The 17,001-nt window shown below is 42.7% G+C and overlaps 1 protein-coding gene across 1 annotated transcript in view; it reads left to right on the top strand.

Annotated features, from left to right (window-relative positions):
• ryr2a (ryanodine receptor 2a (cardiac)) overlaps window positions 1–17,001 on the top strand; it is a 707,940-nt gene that overhangs the window by 241,132 nt on the left and 449,807 nt on the right. Inside the window, exon 4 of the mRNA XM_068045285.1 lies at window positions 12,504–12,518. Coding sequence (XP_067901386.1) covers window positions 12,504–12,518 — 15 coding nt within the window. The remainder of the gene's footprint in view (window positions 1–12,503; window positions 12,519–17,001) is intronic.

Genomic DNA, 17,001 nt, shown 5'->3' with positions numbered 1-17,001 from the left:
CCACCCCACCATCTGAGCTGGTTCAGTGAACAGGTGTCATGGCAGCTGCCTGAGAAGCGGTCACACATTCACTGCAAGCTGCTGCGGTGTTCACATACCAGCTTCACCCAGATTGAGAGGGCTCCTTTAATGGTGACGTCTGCAGGTGGAAGCCTGGCAGTAGGCTTGATGGCCACATGAGCGCAGTCTATGAACATTACAATCTATGGTTCTCTGGCAATGGTGCCAGAACCAATGGCCCTCTGGGCCTGGCTGTGAGCATCCGTCCTGAAGCGGACATCCTCACTGGCCAATGCAAGGCATTGGTGACCTCCCTGATGCAGCGGTGCACTGCTGACTGTGTGACCACACAAAGGTCTCTGGTGGGCCCCTAAACGGCTACAGAGGCATCAGGTGTGAGAACTGCTGCCACTATGAGAAACAAAGGCATGGGATGTCCACCGGAGCCCATGGGCAGCAGGTCATCCTTGAGCAGGTTACAGAGACGTGACACTGCCCTCTCTATATGCGCAATCTCCTCCAACACTGGTGCTCCGACATCCGATGGCATGTCATGTGGGGCCTGTAGATGCGTGGCGGGCTCCCCTGGGGGCTGCTGCTCATGACCGGGGGCCTCTACGTGAATCACACCTGCCTGTTGGTATTCCCTCTGGCGCATACGGATCTTCACATGCAGAGGATCACACAATGTAGGATGAGCCATACCTATTTCCATGTGATAAATAAAGTTCAACCCTGCAATGTATTCAAAGGTTCCTAACAGGGCAGGGATTGGTGTTGACGGGTACATCAGCTGCTTTCCTGGATCAACTATGTGGTGTGCCATGGCATTGCCCATCTTGATCTTGGCCAATACTCAGAGTGGCACAGCATGACCACATCAAGATCCTATCAGCTGAATTGATTGCCCCCACCATCCCTGGTACACATTTATCTCCCTTCATGCCAGCACAGTTTTCCCTCCAGTAATCCCAGACTCCCTTCCTTTCACAATGCAAAGTTTTGATCCCTGCGTATCCCCCCTCCCTCCTCCCTTCCAGAATGCAGAGTGAGGACCTGCCGGCTTTTCAGATCGTGAATGGACAGCACGTGACAGCCACCCGTTCAACGAAAAATCCGGCAGTGTCGGTGGAGAGGCGGCAGGCTGCATAATCAGCATAGGTAAGTAAGCATTACCATATGCTAATTGTGGTGCCGCTGTGGCGGGCCTCTCCCTGCAGCATTTTACCGGCCCCCGCGCCGTGACCAGCGGCGCCGAGGGGCCGGTAAAATTCAGTCCGTGTTTCTAAAATTAAACCCTGTTACAGTTAAACCAGGCAAAGGCTGAAAGGGAACCCCTAGACGTCTTCTCACCTGGTCTTAACAATCTGTATAAATTATGTTCACTTACTCGAGCTGTGCAACTCGAATTATGTTTTATGATCTAATGCAGGCTTCAACATTTCAATGTGATTAACAGTTTCCTCTTTTTCTTAAGGTAGTGATAGATGTATCAACTCTGAGACATTTATGTTTAATGGGTACAACCTAAGTAGATTTTTCTTGTGTATCTATATACTCATGAAGGTGCATGGCAGTGAAACATTCTTCACTTGTCACTTAATAATGGCATCAGGTACTCCCAGGTGAGAAATTAAAGCACAAATTAGGTGCAGTACAAGAAAACAGATCAGCACTGCCTGAATTCTTAAGGTTCTGAACATATTTTCTTCTGCACATTCCCCCTTAAACAAGCTAAATTTTGGTTGCAATCCCAGAGGGAAAAGCATTGTATTTTGCCTCTGTCAGCTGCTGTCAGAAATTTGGACATTGGAATTTGTGCTATCATTTGTAAACCATTTTCTTGTCTTGATGTGTGCCAGAAATGTTTATAAACAAGCACTTTCCAGGTAAATTGATACCCTGACTCTGCTGCATTTTTACCATTTCTTCAGCTGCTACCTGTCTGAGAGAAAAGTCTCATCTTTTAGCAGTGTGGAGGTTCTGGGAATTGGAGAATGCAAACAATTTCCAACTTGATTTTGATAGCCTTGACCAAAGTAACTGTGAACATAGGAAATTCATCCACTTTAAGCTGGTTACTTCACAAAAGAAATCTAAAAGGTGGCGCAGTGGTTAGCACCGCAGTCTCACAGCTCTAGGGACCCGGGTTCGATTCTGGGTACTGCCTGTGCGGAGTTTGCAAGCTCTCCCTGTGACTGCGTGGGTTTTCGCCGGGTGCTCCGGTTTCCTCCCACAGCCAAAGACTTGCAGGTGTTAGGTAAATTGGCTGTTGTAAATTGCCCCTAGTGTAGGTAGGTAGTAGGGAATATGGGATTACTGTAGGGTTGGTACAAATGGGTGGTTGTTGGTTGGCACAGACTCGGTGGGCCGAAGGGCCTGTTTCAGTGCTGTATATCTAAATAAGATCCCACAACCTTTTGACTCGGGTGAGAGTCCTATTGTTGAGCATGGCAGACACGGCTGGGAAAAGGTTAGGAAATCTTGAAGCCGCAGCCACTTCCCCCACCCAGTCACTCACACAGCCTGCTGCAACTGTCCATTGAATAAGGAGTCACAATGCCAAGGTGCAATGTAGGAAGTACACCTTTATAACCTGTAAATATGTTTTAGTGGATAGAGTTTCAATGAACATTTAAAAAATTGCATTGAATAAAAGTAGATAGGCTTGAAACATTCATCAAAATTGCTCATTAACTTAGGGCAGTCACGGTTACCACATGTCCTTGGCTAGCAGAGTCGGGGGTTGACTGATTATTTTAAACTGTTCAGAAATAATCTAGAACTCAGTGGAACTTGTTTCTTTGGGGGCTGTGGTATTTCTGCTGAAGAGAATTGGTGCCTTTGTGCACACCTTTAGTAGTAGCGCTTAGAGATAGGAAGGAGCTGAGCATCATGTGCGTTACATCAAACTGTTTTGAAACAGATAGAATGTTCTCTGATTGCTAAGGGCATCACGCCTAAGATTCAATTTGTAGAGCAGCTACCTGTAAACTCTTCATTCACCTATCTCTCTACACATCCTTACTTTCAAATCTCTTTATTATATTATAACTATAAGGACCACTGATTGGACACAGACTTCCAAACCAAAGGCTGCCTGATAGACTCAGACAACATTTAGAAGAATATAGTGACTTCTGCCCCTAGTGAGCTAAAATATTGACATAATCTGAGAGTTTCCTCTTTGCAACATTTTTCAGCAGGACAAGACAGGACTTCAGCTCAGGTATGGACCCTTGCCAAGTTCCTGAGGATAGGGAAATTCAAACAATTAGGGCAAGCACCATTGCTATTTAGGGCACCAGTGGGTGCTATTCTTAGGTAAGGGGAAGGGAATTGCTGCACTGCCTTGCCATGGTGTAGCATGGTTGGAAGTGCTGGCTGAAGACACTAAAATGTATTTCTGAAAAACAGAGACATGCTGTCGAAGTTTTTCGTCTTGTACTCATCAGGACAGATGCAAAAATGCCAAATTTCAAAGGGAGCAACAATTTATACTGCATAAGAAACGGGTGCTGATTGGTTGGCAAGTTGACTCTGATTGGTTGAGGTGTTGCCATGGAGAATGCACCAGGGAACTGTTGTCCCCCAGGCTTTGTTTAATTCAAAAAAGATGCAATGTCTGGACATGTTCCTTTTGCCTGCAGAGGACAGGTCCCATATATTCATACGCATAAGTACAATTAATGGGAAGATTGTTATGGGACATATTGGTCCAGATCTAGCTGCCCAAGTAACAAAGCATTTAATAATGCTCACCCTTATTGATGGGCAAATCATCCAGCAACTTGTGGTGAGAAAGAGATACCCTGTGAATTATGAATCACCACAAGTTGCTGTGTGATGTCTGCTACTCCACTGTTAGTCTTGTGAAAGTGGCAGCTCACCCTCAACCTCCTCATATGTTTCATGAAGTTGCAGCATCTGCCCATTAATTGCTAACTAAATTCACCATAGAAAGTTAGGGCTGATCCTTAACAGCATAAGTACCTTTTTAATGAGGAGGTTTATGTTCCTGCAATGTCACTCATTCTCTCCAGCCTGGAGAAAGAACAATTTAAACCATGGCGTTTCAGTCCTACAGGTAGTAAATTGCTAGAAATTTATAAGATTTAAAATGTTAAAATTTTTTGCTTACTCTTCCTTTCTGTCTTTTTTAAAATCTCTCTCTCCCTGTTCAATATTTCTTTCCCTCTATTTTGTTTCTCCTTATGTACTTGTTTTGACTCTAATTCATCCTATTTTCTTCTCCATTGTTTCCCTGTTTTTTTTTCCCTCCGGACTTAAATCTCATTGGTTAAGGAGATACACTGTTGGTCCCATCATTCACCAAGGTCACAGATGCCATGTTGCCCTCGTACTTCCAGCAGCCTTACAGCGTACAAATTTTTCAAGTTCAAGGGCGAGGGAAAATGTCTAATGGGGTACTCTGCAAGATGCCTCACTCCAGCATTTATGTCATTGATGTATTATTATAATGTGCCAGTCCTTTTGAGTAGATGTATGTTTGACATCAGAACTGGTAGGAAATCCTGGAGTTGGGTAGAGTGGCAGAGAAGTGGCAGAATGGCCCTTTGGTCAATTTTCCTTCCCTAATCAGTTTATACTGCTGTAACTGAAGGAGAAGTTCAGTCCCACTTTGTTTAACTTCAAATGAAGACTTGTGAACTACAGTAATACTTCATTTTGGTTGACCTTGGCAATACTGGCTCAGATTTTGTGATCAGTGGTGAAGTGAGGGCCACTGACCTTGAAGAAGGCTGCCCACAAAGATTTAGTGATCTCTGTGGTGTGGATTTTACCTTTCCCAATGTTAATTTCATTTTGGCATCAGCAATAGGGATCAGCAGGCTAAGCAGCCAATCACATTGCAGAATTCTCACAGACAGCAAACCAGGAAGTAAAAAGCACTGATTATCTTTCACTTTTTAATCATTTTACAGAGAGCAAAATAAAGATTGGCTCATACACACGGGACAAGCTGAAATATCAAACAAACTTGTGGATTTGCTTTATATCATAATGGAGAAATTTGACATTCCACAAAGTTGCTGTCTGTTTCACAGTTGTAATAATGGTGAATGCTGACAGTTCTGCCATCATTACAACTGCAAAACTTGGGCCATTATTAAAATAGCAAAGATGGTCTATATTCTGAATGATGCTCAGATCAATATCATGTTATTTTTTTTCCTTTTCATTTATCTTGAATTTCAATAGCTATTTGACATGGAAAAGTAGGTATTTGTGACTTTATTCACTCAATTCAACCATAGCAATTTTCGTTTCAACTGCTCTTTACAGTTGATATATGTTAGTGGAATGACATTTTGACTCAGTTTAATGAGGTGTTTTCTAATATTTGAAGTAGATAATAAAATGCTTCTATCCAGAATAAAGAAGTTTCTTTCACTTTATTCGTAAGACAGAATATAAAATAGGGAATTAAGAGGATATACTTACAGTATCTGCATGCGGCCATATATGATTATATTGATTGTACATTGGTAGATGTCACAGCTATGAACGTTGGACTTTGTAGTATGATTATATTTTTAAAAGCTGTGATTTTTAATGTGGTGTAAGAAAGATTCAGAGGAGACATGTGACCTTACACCAACTCAACCTAGAGACAAGACAGGGATCCTGGTTACCATGCGAACAAGGAACAAGGAACCCAGATCAAAGACCCTTTTGAAAGTAGAATGCAAGGTTATAACACCGGAAGAACATGGGTTTTGCACTCCCAGACTCTCAGATTGTAAACAGGGAGCCAGGGGCTCTGAAGGTGCAAACACAAGTTGAAATTTTCACATTTACCAGTTCTGATGAAGGGTCACTGACCTGAAACGTTAACTCTGCTTCTCTCTCCACAGAGACTGCCAGACCTACTGAGTATTTCCAGCATTTTTTGATTTTATTTCAGATTTCCAGCATCTGCAGTATTGTGCTTTTACAATACTGTAGATGAATTGCTCTATTGTCAAAAGATTTATGATATGTCATGGGATTTTATGCCCCAGTTTTATTTTTTACTTCAAATATATGGGTGAGTTGTATTGGTATTCTATGATTTCATCTCTTCTCCTGACTTTTCAAAGCCTCTTAATCATCTACAAGGCTCAAGTCAGGAGTGTAATTGAACTCTCACCTGGATGGGTGCAGGTATAAAAACACTGAAGGTCCTTACCGCCACCCAGGAATGTTTTACTTAATCAGTACCCCAATCATTGGACTCACTGAGCCAGATTTTGCTCTAGCAGGGCATCTAATGGCAGTAATTAGATTTGCCCCTTCACCCTTCAGTTCATAAAATGTTTTCCCACAGAATTGCTGAGAGTGTGATCTAATAACAGGGCATCTGGGACCTGAATGAACAGGGCAACCAACAGGGTATCTCCTTAACCAGTGAGATTTTGGAATTAGGAAATAAACACAGGAAAGACTAACTGCTTGGATTGAGAGGAACAGGTGTTTTACAGTGTTCTGTGTTTATCTTGCTTGCAGCACTTAAGCCTGTCTGTTTACACAGCTGTTCAATAGGCAGTTCAATTGCATTTGTTGCTGGAGTTTTTTTGCAGCATTTAAGCTGGTCTGTTTACACAGCTGTTCACTAGGCAGTTCAGTTGATTTTTTTTAGAGTTTGTTTGTGTTCTTCATGCTCGAGTGGTTTAAAGGTATTTTTATAACTGTGACTGTGTGAATAGAAACTCTTCTTCACACTTGAGTGATTTAATGAGCTTGTTTTAAAAACTTTGGCTGCGTGGATGAGACTCTGCAGTGATTGGTGTTTTCCCATGTTTTTACAATCGGAGGCCTCCTGACATAGCGCCGACCTCGATCAGCCTGGGAGAGTAGTCAGGTCTTACTCATTTTTTTAACGGAGTCTTTAGAAGAAATCAATCTTTCAAGCACACCAAAGCTTTTTTTCAAACCAGTATCCCTCGACTGTCAGCACAATGACTTACCGGATTTACTCGCATCCTATCATTTCTATGCTCTGTCTTCTACAGCTGGAGGTGAGTTCTGTTTTCTTTCCAATCTTGGGCCAGTGTTTCTGTTGAACTTTCTCTCCAGCGGCTCTCGGAAGGGTAGTTCTTACAGCTGTTTTACCTATGGTCTTCAATCTTAGTCTTTATTTTTTCACCACAGCTGCCACCATGTAATAAGTTCTTTATGTTGTCTGATGCAACATAAATGAGATGCAAGGAGTCCAGTTTGGTGAAGATCTCAAATAGGGTTATTACAGCGAAACTAATATATACAGTACAGAACAGACTATTTATAAAACCTTCCTCTAGGTTGCAGTGTGACTCTGGCTTGTAGTCACTTGACTGCATCCTGTACATAGCTCATTAGCATACTATGATCTTAAAGGGACATCACTCTTAAAGGCAATCATACAATAGTTTCCTGGTCATGCACCCCACCCCACCCGACTCCCCAAGACTGGTCCTATTTAACAATTTACCTGAGAGCTGCTGCGGCGATGCAGCGGCCTGATCTTCAAGGCCTCCTCTCCAACGAGCTGCCTGGGGATGCCCATTAGGTGTCTGCATCTTACTGGTTCAATTATAATGAGGCTCAAGTTCCAATATTAGGTGCTCCATGGACCTATCCGTTCAGACACAGGGTTCATTCCTTGCATGCCTGTTTTTGGGCTCAAACAAATTTTTCCCCAATGAATGTCATTTTGGGATAAACTCCATTCTGTGGCTGAGAGGGAAGACCAGGGCCTCTGAAAATACTTCTTTGTCACCAACTGCTACAAAGGTATTCAAAAGATTACTCGAGGTTGATTTACCATTTGATTTTCTCTTCCTTGCTCTGTGGAAGCTTATTACCTCCAGTTGCACTTGCCCTAAGTGATCAGTTCAGTCCAGAAACTCACCGACTACTGGATTATCTTATAGCTTTCATTTGTTACAGTAATTACTGTCTGACTAATTTTAGCTAGAATTTTATGCATCCTAATTCTTTTGTTAGATATCCAGTATTCAGTAGAGTATCATTAAAACAGATGATTTGATGATACTGTTTGTTGCAAGTATACATCAAGATGTAATACCCTGCAAACTGAAAATTTAAGATGTGTCTCATTCAGAATAACCACTGTCTGATAGGAAGCAAAACAACAGCAAATGATATGAAAGTGGATGAATCCAATGCTTAAAGTTTGCTTTTCATTTAATTTGATTTAAAGAACAGAATAAGTTCTTATGAGCTTTTCACCTTCACACAATGTTTAGAAAATGAGCAAAAATGTGAAGTCATTTGGCTGTGTTTGGGGATAATTATTGACATTCTATAACTCAACAGAATCCAAAATGTTGGGTTCTCTTGAACACTTGAAATTTTCTCCTGTTTTAGCACATTTCATTCTCCGGATGTGGGCGTAACTGAAAAGGCCGGCATTTATTGTCCATCCCGCATTGCCCTTAATGAATGGCTTGCTAGGCCACTTCAGAGGGCAGTTAAGAGTCATCCACCTTGGTGTGGGACTGGAGTCACATATAGGCCAGACTATATGATGACAACAGGTTTCCTTCCTAAAGGACTTGAGTTAGCAGTTGGGTTTTTGTCACAGTCAGACAGCATCATGATACCACATTTCTAGTTCCAGATTTTTTTTGAAACTGAACTCAAATTCTCCAACTACCATGGTTGGATTTGAATTCACGTTCGACTACATCCCATGAACAATAAAAAAAGAATGTGAACGTCGTTGGCAAGGCCAGCATTTATTACCCATCCCTAATTGCCCTTGAGAAGGTGGTGGTGAGCTGCCTTCTTGAACCACTGCAGTCCATCTAGTGTAGGTACACCCACAGTGCTGTTAGGAAGGGAATCCCAAGATTTGACCCAGTGACAGTGAAGGAACGGCGATATAGTTCCAAGTCAGGATGATGTGTGGCTTGGAGGGGAACTTGCAGGTGGTGGTGTTCCCGTGCATCTGCTGTCCTTGTCCTTCTAGGTGGTAGAGGTCGTGGGTTTGGAGGGTGCTGTTGAAGGAGCTTTGGTGAGATGCTGCAGTGCATCTTGTAGATGGTACATACTACTGCAATTGTGTGCCTTTGTTTGAGGGAGTGAATGTTGAAGGTTGTTGGATGGGGTGCTGATCAAGTGGGCTGCTTTGTCCTAGATGGTTTCAAGCTTCTTGACTGTTGTTGGAGTTTCACTCATCCAGGCAAGTGGAGAGTATTCCAGCACACTCCTGACTTGTGCTTTGTAAATGGTCAACAGGCTTTGGGGATCAGGAGGTGAGTTACTTGCTGCAGAATTCCCAGCCTCTGACCTGCTCATGTAGCCACGGTATTTATATGCCTGGTCCAGTTAAGTTTCTGGTGAATGGTAACCCCCAGGATCTCAATGGTGGAGGATACAGCGATGGTAACTCTGTTGAATGCCAAGGGGAGATGGTTAGATTCTCTCTTGTTTGAGATGGTCATTGCTTGGCACTTGTATGGCACGAATGTTATTTGCCTCTTATCAACCCAAGCTGTGCAGTCTTGCTGTAACTGGACACAGGCTGCTTTGGTATCTGAGGAGTCGCAAATGGTGTTGAACATTGTGCAATCATCAGCGAACATCCCCACTTCTGACCTTATGATGGAGGGAAGGTCATTGATGAAGCAGCTGAAGATGGTTGGGCCTAGGACACTACCCTGAGGAACTCCTGCATTGATGTCCTGGGTTTGAGATGATTGCCCTCTAACAAGCAAAACCATCTTCCTTTGTGATAGTTACGACTCCAACCAGTGGAGAGTTTTCCTCGATTCCCATTGACTTCAGTTTTGCTAGGACTCCTTGATGCCACACTTGGTCAAATGCTGCCTTGATGTCAAGGGCGGTCACTCTCACCTCACCTTTGAGTTCATCTCTTTTGTTCCTGTTTGGACCAAGTCTGTAATGAGGCCTGGAGCTGAGTGGCCCTGGCGGACCCCAAACTGAGCGTTGGTGAGCAGGTTGTTTCTGGGTAAGTGCCACTTGACAGTACTGTCAACAGCAGCTTCCATCACTTTGCTGATGATTGAGAGTAAACTGATGGGGCAGTAATTGGCCAGATTAGATTTGTCCTGCTTTTTGTGCACAGGACATACCTGGACAATTTTCCACATTGTCCGGTAGATGCCTATATTATAACTGTACTAGAACAGCTTGGCTAGGGGTGCGGCCAGTTCTAGAGCACAAGTCTTCAGAACTACAATCAGGATGTTGTCAGGGCCCATAGCCTTTGCAGTGACTATTGTGGCCTTCAGCTATTTCTTGATATTATATGGAGTAAATAGAATTGGCTGAAGACTGGCATCTGTGATGGTTGGGACCTCAGGTGGAGGCCAAGATGGATCATCCACTCAGCACTTCTGGCTGAAGATGGTTGCAAATGCTTCAACCTTGTCTTTTGCACTGACATGCTGGGCTCCCCCATCATTAAGGATGGGGATGTTTGTGGAGTCTCCTCCTGGAGTTAGTTGTTTAATTGTCCACTACCATTCATGGGCAGGACTGCAGAGCGTTGATCTGATCCATTGGTTGTTGCATTGCTTCGCTGTGTCTATCATATGCTGCTTTAGCTGTTTAGCATGCACATAGTCCTGTGCTGTAGCTTGACCAGGTTTGCACCTGATTTTTCCCCCTGGATGCTGTTGTACACTCCTCATTGAACCAGGGTTGTTCTCCTGGTTTGATAGTAATGGTAGAGTGAGCGATATGCCAGGCCATGAGGTTACAGATTATGGTTGAATACCATTTTGCTGCTGTTGATGGCCTACAGCGCCACATGGATGCCTAGTTTTGTGTTGCTAGATCTATTCTTAATCTATCCAATTTAGCATGGTAGTAGTGCCACACAATACGATGGACGGTACCCTCAGTGTAAAGACAGGACTTTGTCTCCACAAGGACTGTGCGGTGGTCACTCCTACCAATACTGTCATGGACAGGTACATCTGTGACATGTAGGTTGGTGAGGACGAGGTCAAGTAGGTTTTTCCCCCTTGTTGGTCCCCTCAACACCTGCTGCAGGCCCAGTCTGGCAGCTATGTCCTTCGGGACTCGGCCAGCTCAGTCTGTAGTGGTGCTACCAAACCACTCTTGATAATGGGCATTGAAGTCCCCTACTCAGAGTACATTCTGTACCCTTGCTACCCTCAGTGTTTCTTCCAAGGGGTGTTCATCATGGAGGAGTACTGATTCCTCAGCTGAGAGAGGGCAGTAGGTGGTAATCAGCAGGAGGTTTCCTTGCCTGACCTGTTGTCTAGAGACTTTATGGGTCCAGAGATAATGTTGAGACTCCTATGCCTCTCGGTCCTGACTGTATACCACTGTGCCGCCACCTCTGTCTTGCCTGTCTGTCCTGCCAGTGGGATACCCAGGAATGGTGATGCAGGACTCTGTGACATTGTAAAGTATTATTCGGTGAGTATAACTAGGTCAGGCTGTTGCTTGACTTGTCTGTGGGGCAGCTGTCCCAATTTTGGCACAAGTCCCCAGATGATAATAAGGAGGACTTTGCAGGGTCGACGGAGCAGGGTGTGCCATTGCCATATATTACTTAGGTCGATGCCCGTTGGTCTGTCTGGGTTTATTCTTTCTTGCTTTTCTGTAGCGGTTTGGTACAACTGAGTGGCTTGCTAGGACATTTCAGTGGGCAGTTCAGAGTCAACTGCATTGCAGTGGGTCTGGAGTCAGATGTAGGCAGATTTCCTTCTCAAAGGACATTCGGGAACAAGACGGGTTCTTACAACAATCCAGTAGTTTCATGATCACCATTTCTGAGACTAGCTTTTAATTCTAGATTTATTAATTGAATTTAAATTCCCTCACCTGCCATGATGGGACGTGAACTCATGTTCCCAGAGCATTGTCAGGGCCTCTAGTCTGATAACATTTCCACAACGCCACTGTCCCTGATTTTTCAAGATACATAATTAAAAATTCAATGTGGATAAAAAATATTTTTTGTTGCCACAGTGTAATTATTTATTACTTTAATCTATCCTGAATATGTAAGCTGGGAAGTTTTAAGCAGCAGGATTTTGCTCATTGATCATGAAGAATTTGGGGAAGCGAATTCCAGAATTAAGGTTGAAATTGTAATTTGTGATATTAGTATAGTTTAATTGGGTTAATGCTTTAATTGAAATGCCTTTCAAAGGAATTGCATACAAACTTGTTAACATGATTGAATTTTGCTTCAGTTCTCTGTATAAACTGATAACTTGTCGCTTTTTAAACTGTGATTTCAAGTGGCTAGCTAACATTTTTATAATGGGGAATTTATATCATCATTTCATTTTTGTACTAGGAGCAAAAGGCAAAAAAGTGCTTAGCTAATGGCTTTCTGCTTTCCTATTACAGCGATATACTGAGGTGATGTCAGTTATATTCATAACTTTTACATCATGAACTAAATAAAAGCTAGTGCTAAGTTCTGATGATTTTTAAAATAAAATACTCATGTAAACTAACTTCTCAAAATATTTTGTATGCTTACACAGAAATTCATGATGAAGGTAAGCAAAACAAATATTTAATTGACCCCTGCACTGCCTGTAGCAAACTGTAGCATGCTTGTAAAATGCATAATGTAGCATTTGCAGTTTTTTTTTAGCATCCCTACATGTACAGTTAATGACAGAACTAATATTGTCAGAAGGTGCCCAGTGCGCCCACCATTTCTATTTATGACACTCAGTCAACAGTCACGTTTTGTATGAGCTTTCTTATTAAAAGTAAATTGCTTACCGTTTCTTGCTCGGATATACCCCCAAATATATAAAACAAGTTCATCGGCAAAGGAGCAGTGTAGCGGTGCAGCATAATGGAGTTCCAACACTGGGCAAGATTTTAACTCACTCAAAATCCACCCACTTGCACAGAGTTAAAATTGGGCCCACTGTGTCACAAATTCCCTACATATTGACTTCCAGATTCCAGCCCTGCCCTTGGAGGACAATTCAGGAGGAAACTCGTCCATCTGTCTGAAGCGAGAAAGGATCAATGTAAGATCAGGCTGCTCTTGCATGAGTCTTAGAGGCCTGTTACAGAGAGGACATCTCAAAGTTATTTAAACCCTGCGAAAGGACACCTGTCTGCCCTCTTAATATGGGCACGGCTGTTGCTTGGGATGCCTTAACTTAGTAAGCTTTTCTTAGGCAATATTGGTTAAGGGAAAATTGTTGACACCAAGAAAGCTCCCTGGACTTTTTTGAACAATGTTATTGGATTTAGACATCTACTTGAATCACTGGAGCAGGGAGCTTGATTTAACATCACAGCCAAAGGACTGAATTTTCAACAATCCTCAAATCAACACTTTATTATCTGTCCACTTCATGAGCTCAAACCCTGGTATAGCACTCGAGGTCATACGTTGACCCTACTGTTATGGAATTTCCATATATTTTTTGTTAAAACTGGATACTGTATTTTTAAAACTGATGAGGCTGACCTAATTTTTTTTTGAAAGAGGTTGACCTGTAAATAAGTTTTTCTGGAAAGCATGTGATTTCCAGTAACCATAGCCAGGGTTTTGACCTAAGAGCCTCCATTTTGTTGTGACAAGAGAGAATTTGTGACTTAGCATGAGACTTGCTTGGAAAAGTTAGTTTCACTTTGAACTATTAAAAGATGCTGGTTTTTGGACTAAAAGCAGGCAGTTGGAATCTGCATATGGACCTGCCCGGGGATCAGAAGAAAATCCAGATAACTTTTACCTCTCTCTGAAGAATTCCTGCTAGTGAAAAGCAGAAGCCTGTATGAAGTGGTACTCTTGCCTCCTGCATTTTTAATAAACCCTGAATGCTTGCAGAAACCTTGCATCTTTAAAAAGGACTTTTGCATCGAATGTGTGTGAGAACTGACAGCTGTTGCTGCACACCTGATGGAAGATCTGCAGTTGAACTTCTTCGAACGCCTACCCCAAACAGACTGTTCATCAACCTCGCCCGGAAAGACTTTGAGTGGCATCCAAGCATTCGACTTTGGGACACCTCGCCAAACCAAAGGATTTCCATCTCTTTGCTTCAGTATAAGTGTTTTTTTATTATTCCTTTTATTCCTTTGAAACAGCTGTAAACAAAAATCCCTTTTTTCCCAGTTAACCAGTTTTTGGATGTATGTGTGTGTGCTTGAGGGCTAGGATAATAATACGGGGCTTTAATATTTTGATTCGCATGTATTTTTTACTTCATTATTGATTAAGACTTGGTTTTATAATAAATTGATAATTTTGTAGTTTATTAAAGAAACCTGGTTGGTGTGCTTTATTCCGGGGACAAATAGAGTATCTAATTGGCTTTTCAGTAAGTGGGAAAATTTATTGATGTGCTGTGAACTGTGGAGAAGTGGGACTGAATTAACAGTGCACGCCTCTTGCCTTGGTCGCCTTGTGCGGGGTGGGGGGTGGCGGCAGGGGGGGTGCCATTTACAAACAGGAGACAGACTACCGCCCCTCAGCCCGGGCGTTGTGCCGAGAATGTATTAAAGCCTGTGTTGGCAAATATGGTACATGCTGGAAGATTAGCTGACCTGCAGCACTGACAGATTTAAGCACGTCGGTAGTCCAGTGCATTTGGTGCACATATTATTCATGATCATTGTGCTGAAATCAAGAAATATGACTAATACCAAGGTCCTGCATAGACCTGATTTTTTTTTCTTAGAAAATTAATCCAACCAATTAATAATGTTTGCCATCCAGAATGTAAATGATGTCCACATAGTAACATTTTGCTGTATAGAATTTTTCCAGGTGCAACTAATATATATTCCTTTTTCTTAGTTAATATTCTACATTAAAAATCCATGAAGTAGTGTTGTGATCAATGAAATGTTATTTAGCCAACTGCATCTTCATAGCATTGAAATCCACACTTTCATGTTGCTCCGTTCTGCTTAATTTAGAATTCAAGCAGTATGTAATTCAGATGGAAGTGAGCACAAAACCAATTCAGTACAAGTGTCCTATCCAATTATAAGTTTAATTACTATTCTAGTATTAATGAAAACTCTAATTGAGCATGAATGCTGTACAAGGTTATTTCCTAACCTTATGGCAAGGTGGAGCTATTCGAAGCAGTCAGTTGTGTGTGTGTTAAGTGTACTAAGATGTTGTGCAGCTGTTAATGCAGTTTATAGAAGTTAACTTCCCAAACTAGTCTTCCACCAGAAAAGTGGTGAGAGCTGCACATCTCAACAAATCAGAATTTGTATTTGAATTATATTTGTATCAGAATCAATAATTGGGTTTGAGGAGAGATGGACTAATTTTGTGTTTGATAAATATCAAGATTTGCTCTTTTACAATTCTCATAAGGTGTCTACTTGGTTCAGATTTTAGCTATTTTAGGTGTCTGTAGTTGATTTGTGGTATTCCTTAGGATTAGGAGTGGTATGCCTCGTTGCATATAGATAATTAGATTAGATGCTCTTCTACACATTTAGAATTCTCTGAAGAAATTCAGTGAGTTTGCCTGATAAAAGTCACAATAGGCACTCAGGCATCAACAATCTATATAGTTTACAGTTTATTTTATTCTTAGATTGAAACATGAATGTGACATTTTCCTGGAGGTAGGGTCACCCTTTCAGCAATTGGTTTTCTCAGTTTCCCTCTATAACTTTGGCAGGAGACCAATGCAGCATTCAGAAAAATAGCATAAACAATTGAAAATGGCCATTCACATTGTTTCTCTGGGATTTTGCTGGTCTCCTGCCCAAGTTGCAGTAGAAGTGAGGGAAGCACTGTGGAATCTCAGGGCCACCAACTCTAGCTAGGTCTCGGAATATTATGTTATCCCTTTCTTGTGATCACCTTGTTTTTGCATATAATTTTGGTATCATCTACATTTGGCCTCGAAATTCAGATTTTGGGAGGGTGTAAGACAAGGGGCTTAATATGCTGATCTCGCTGCTGGGAACAGCAGCGGATGCGCAAAAATGGTGGTGCTCCCACTTGTCCCATGATTGGCCGTGCCACCGCGATTACGTGGCGGGCTACCATTTTGCATAATGGAGGCGGCCGTTCCCCGCCCCTCCCCTGCCAATCATGTGGCAGGGGTGGAAATGGAGACGGCATTCATGACGTCACCTGTTGTAGGGCCAGGTGCTCGTGCCATCTTTAAAAGCCTGTCAGCCCTGCATTGACTGTCTCCTGCATTCTTTTGAAGCTCACTGAAGCAACACTTCTGTGCTGTTCCAAAAAGTTAAAACTCAACAGGCGGCCCCACTGGGCATCCTTCTGATCATGTCAGAGGTCCGAGCAAGATTGGCCGCCTGGTTCAGTGATGCCTCCCTGCTTATTCTCCTCCAGGCTGCAAGGGGAAGGAGGGAAGTCCTTTTCCCCATTGATGGCAAGAAGAGGTCCTCCCATCTGATCAAGCAAGTCTGGACGGAGATCGCAGAGGAGGTTAGTAGCTGTGGGATCACCCAATGAAACTAGGTCCACTGTAGGAAGAGGGTCAGTGACCTCCTATGTTCAGCAAAGGTAAGTGGCACATTCCAAAATTGCTTGGTGCGATCTGGTGGTTGTCACTACACAGTATACCACATGGGTGCCACTGCTATTTCAAAGTCAGGGAGATCATAGCAGATTGATAGCAGATGACTGGCTGCATAAGTGAATCAAGTCTCCCTCGTTAATACCTCAAAGCAAGAGAGACCCACGACAGGTTGAGTCAGTATGCCAGACAAAACATCCCCCAGGTGGAATCATGATGTTGAAGTTTGGCAAGGTTCAATATCTGCATCCTTGCTCTTTAAGGAGAAGAGGATCCATAACAGGAGGAGACGGCCAGGACTGGTGATGGAGTGCCTGACCTGCGTCCTTTAAGTCAGGCCGAAGAGGAGGCACTGCAACTAGCCGGGAGCCAAAGAATACATGCCATCTCAAGCGTGGAGCTCGGGGTCCCAGCACAAGAGAGTGATTATTGCCGATCAGATAAAAATGCAATAATCATGGTGAATTAACTCTGGCACCTGTCCTTAATGGGATAT

Source organism: Heterodontus francisci, chromosome 13 (assembly GCF_036365525.1).
Source record: "Heterodontus francisci isolate sHetFra1 chromosome 13, sHetFra1.hap1, whole genome shotgun sequence".
NCBI classification, from domain to species: Eukaryota; Metazoa; Chordata; class Chondrichthyes; order Heterodontiformes; family Heterodontidae; genus Heterodontus; species Heterodontus francisci.
This window is presented reverse-complemented; position numbering and strand designations above follow the sequence as displayed.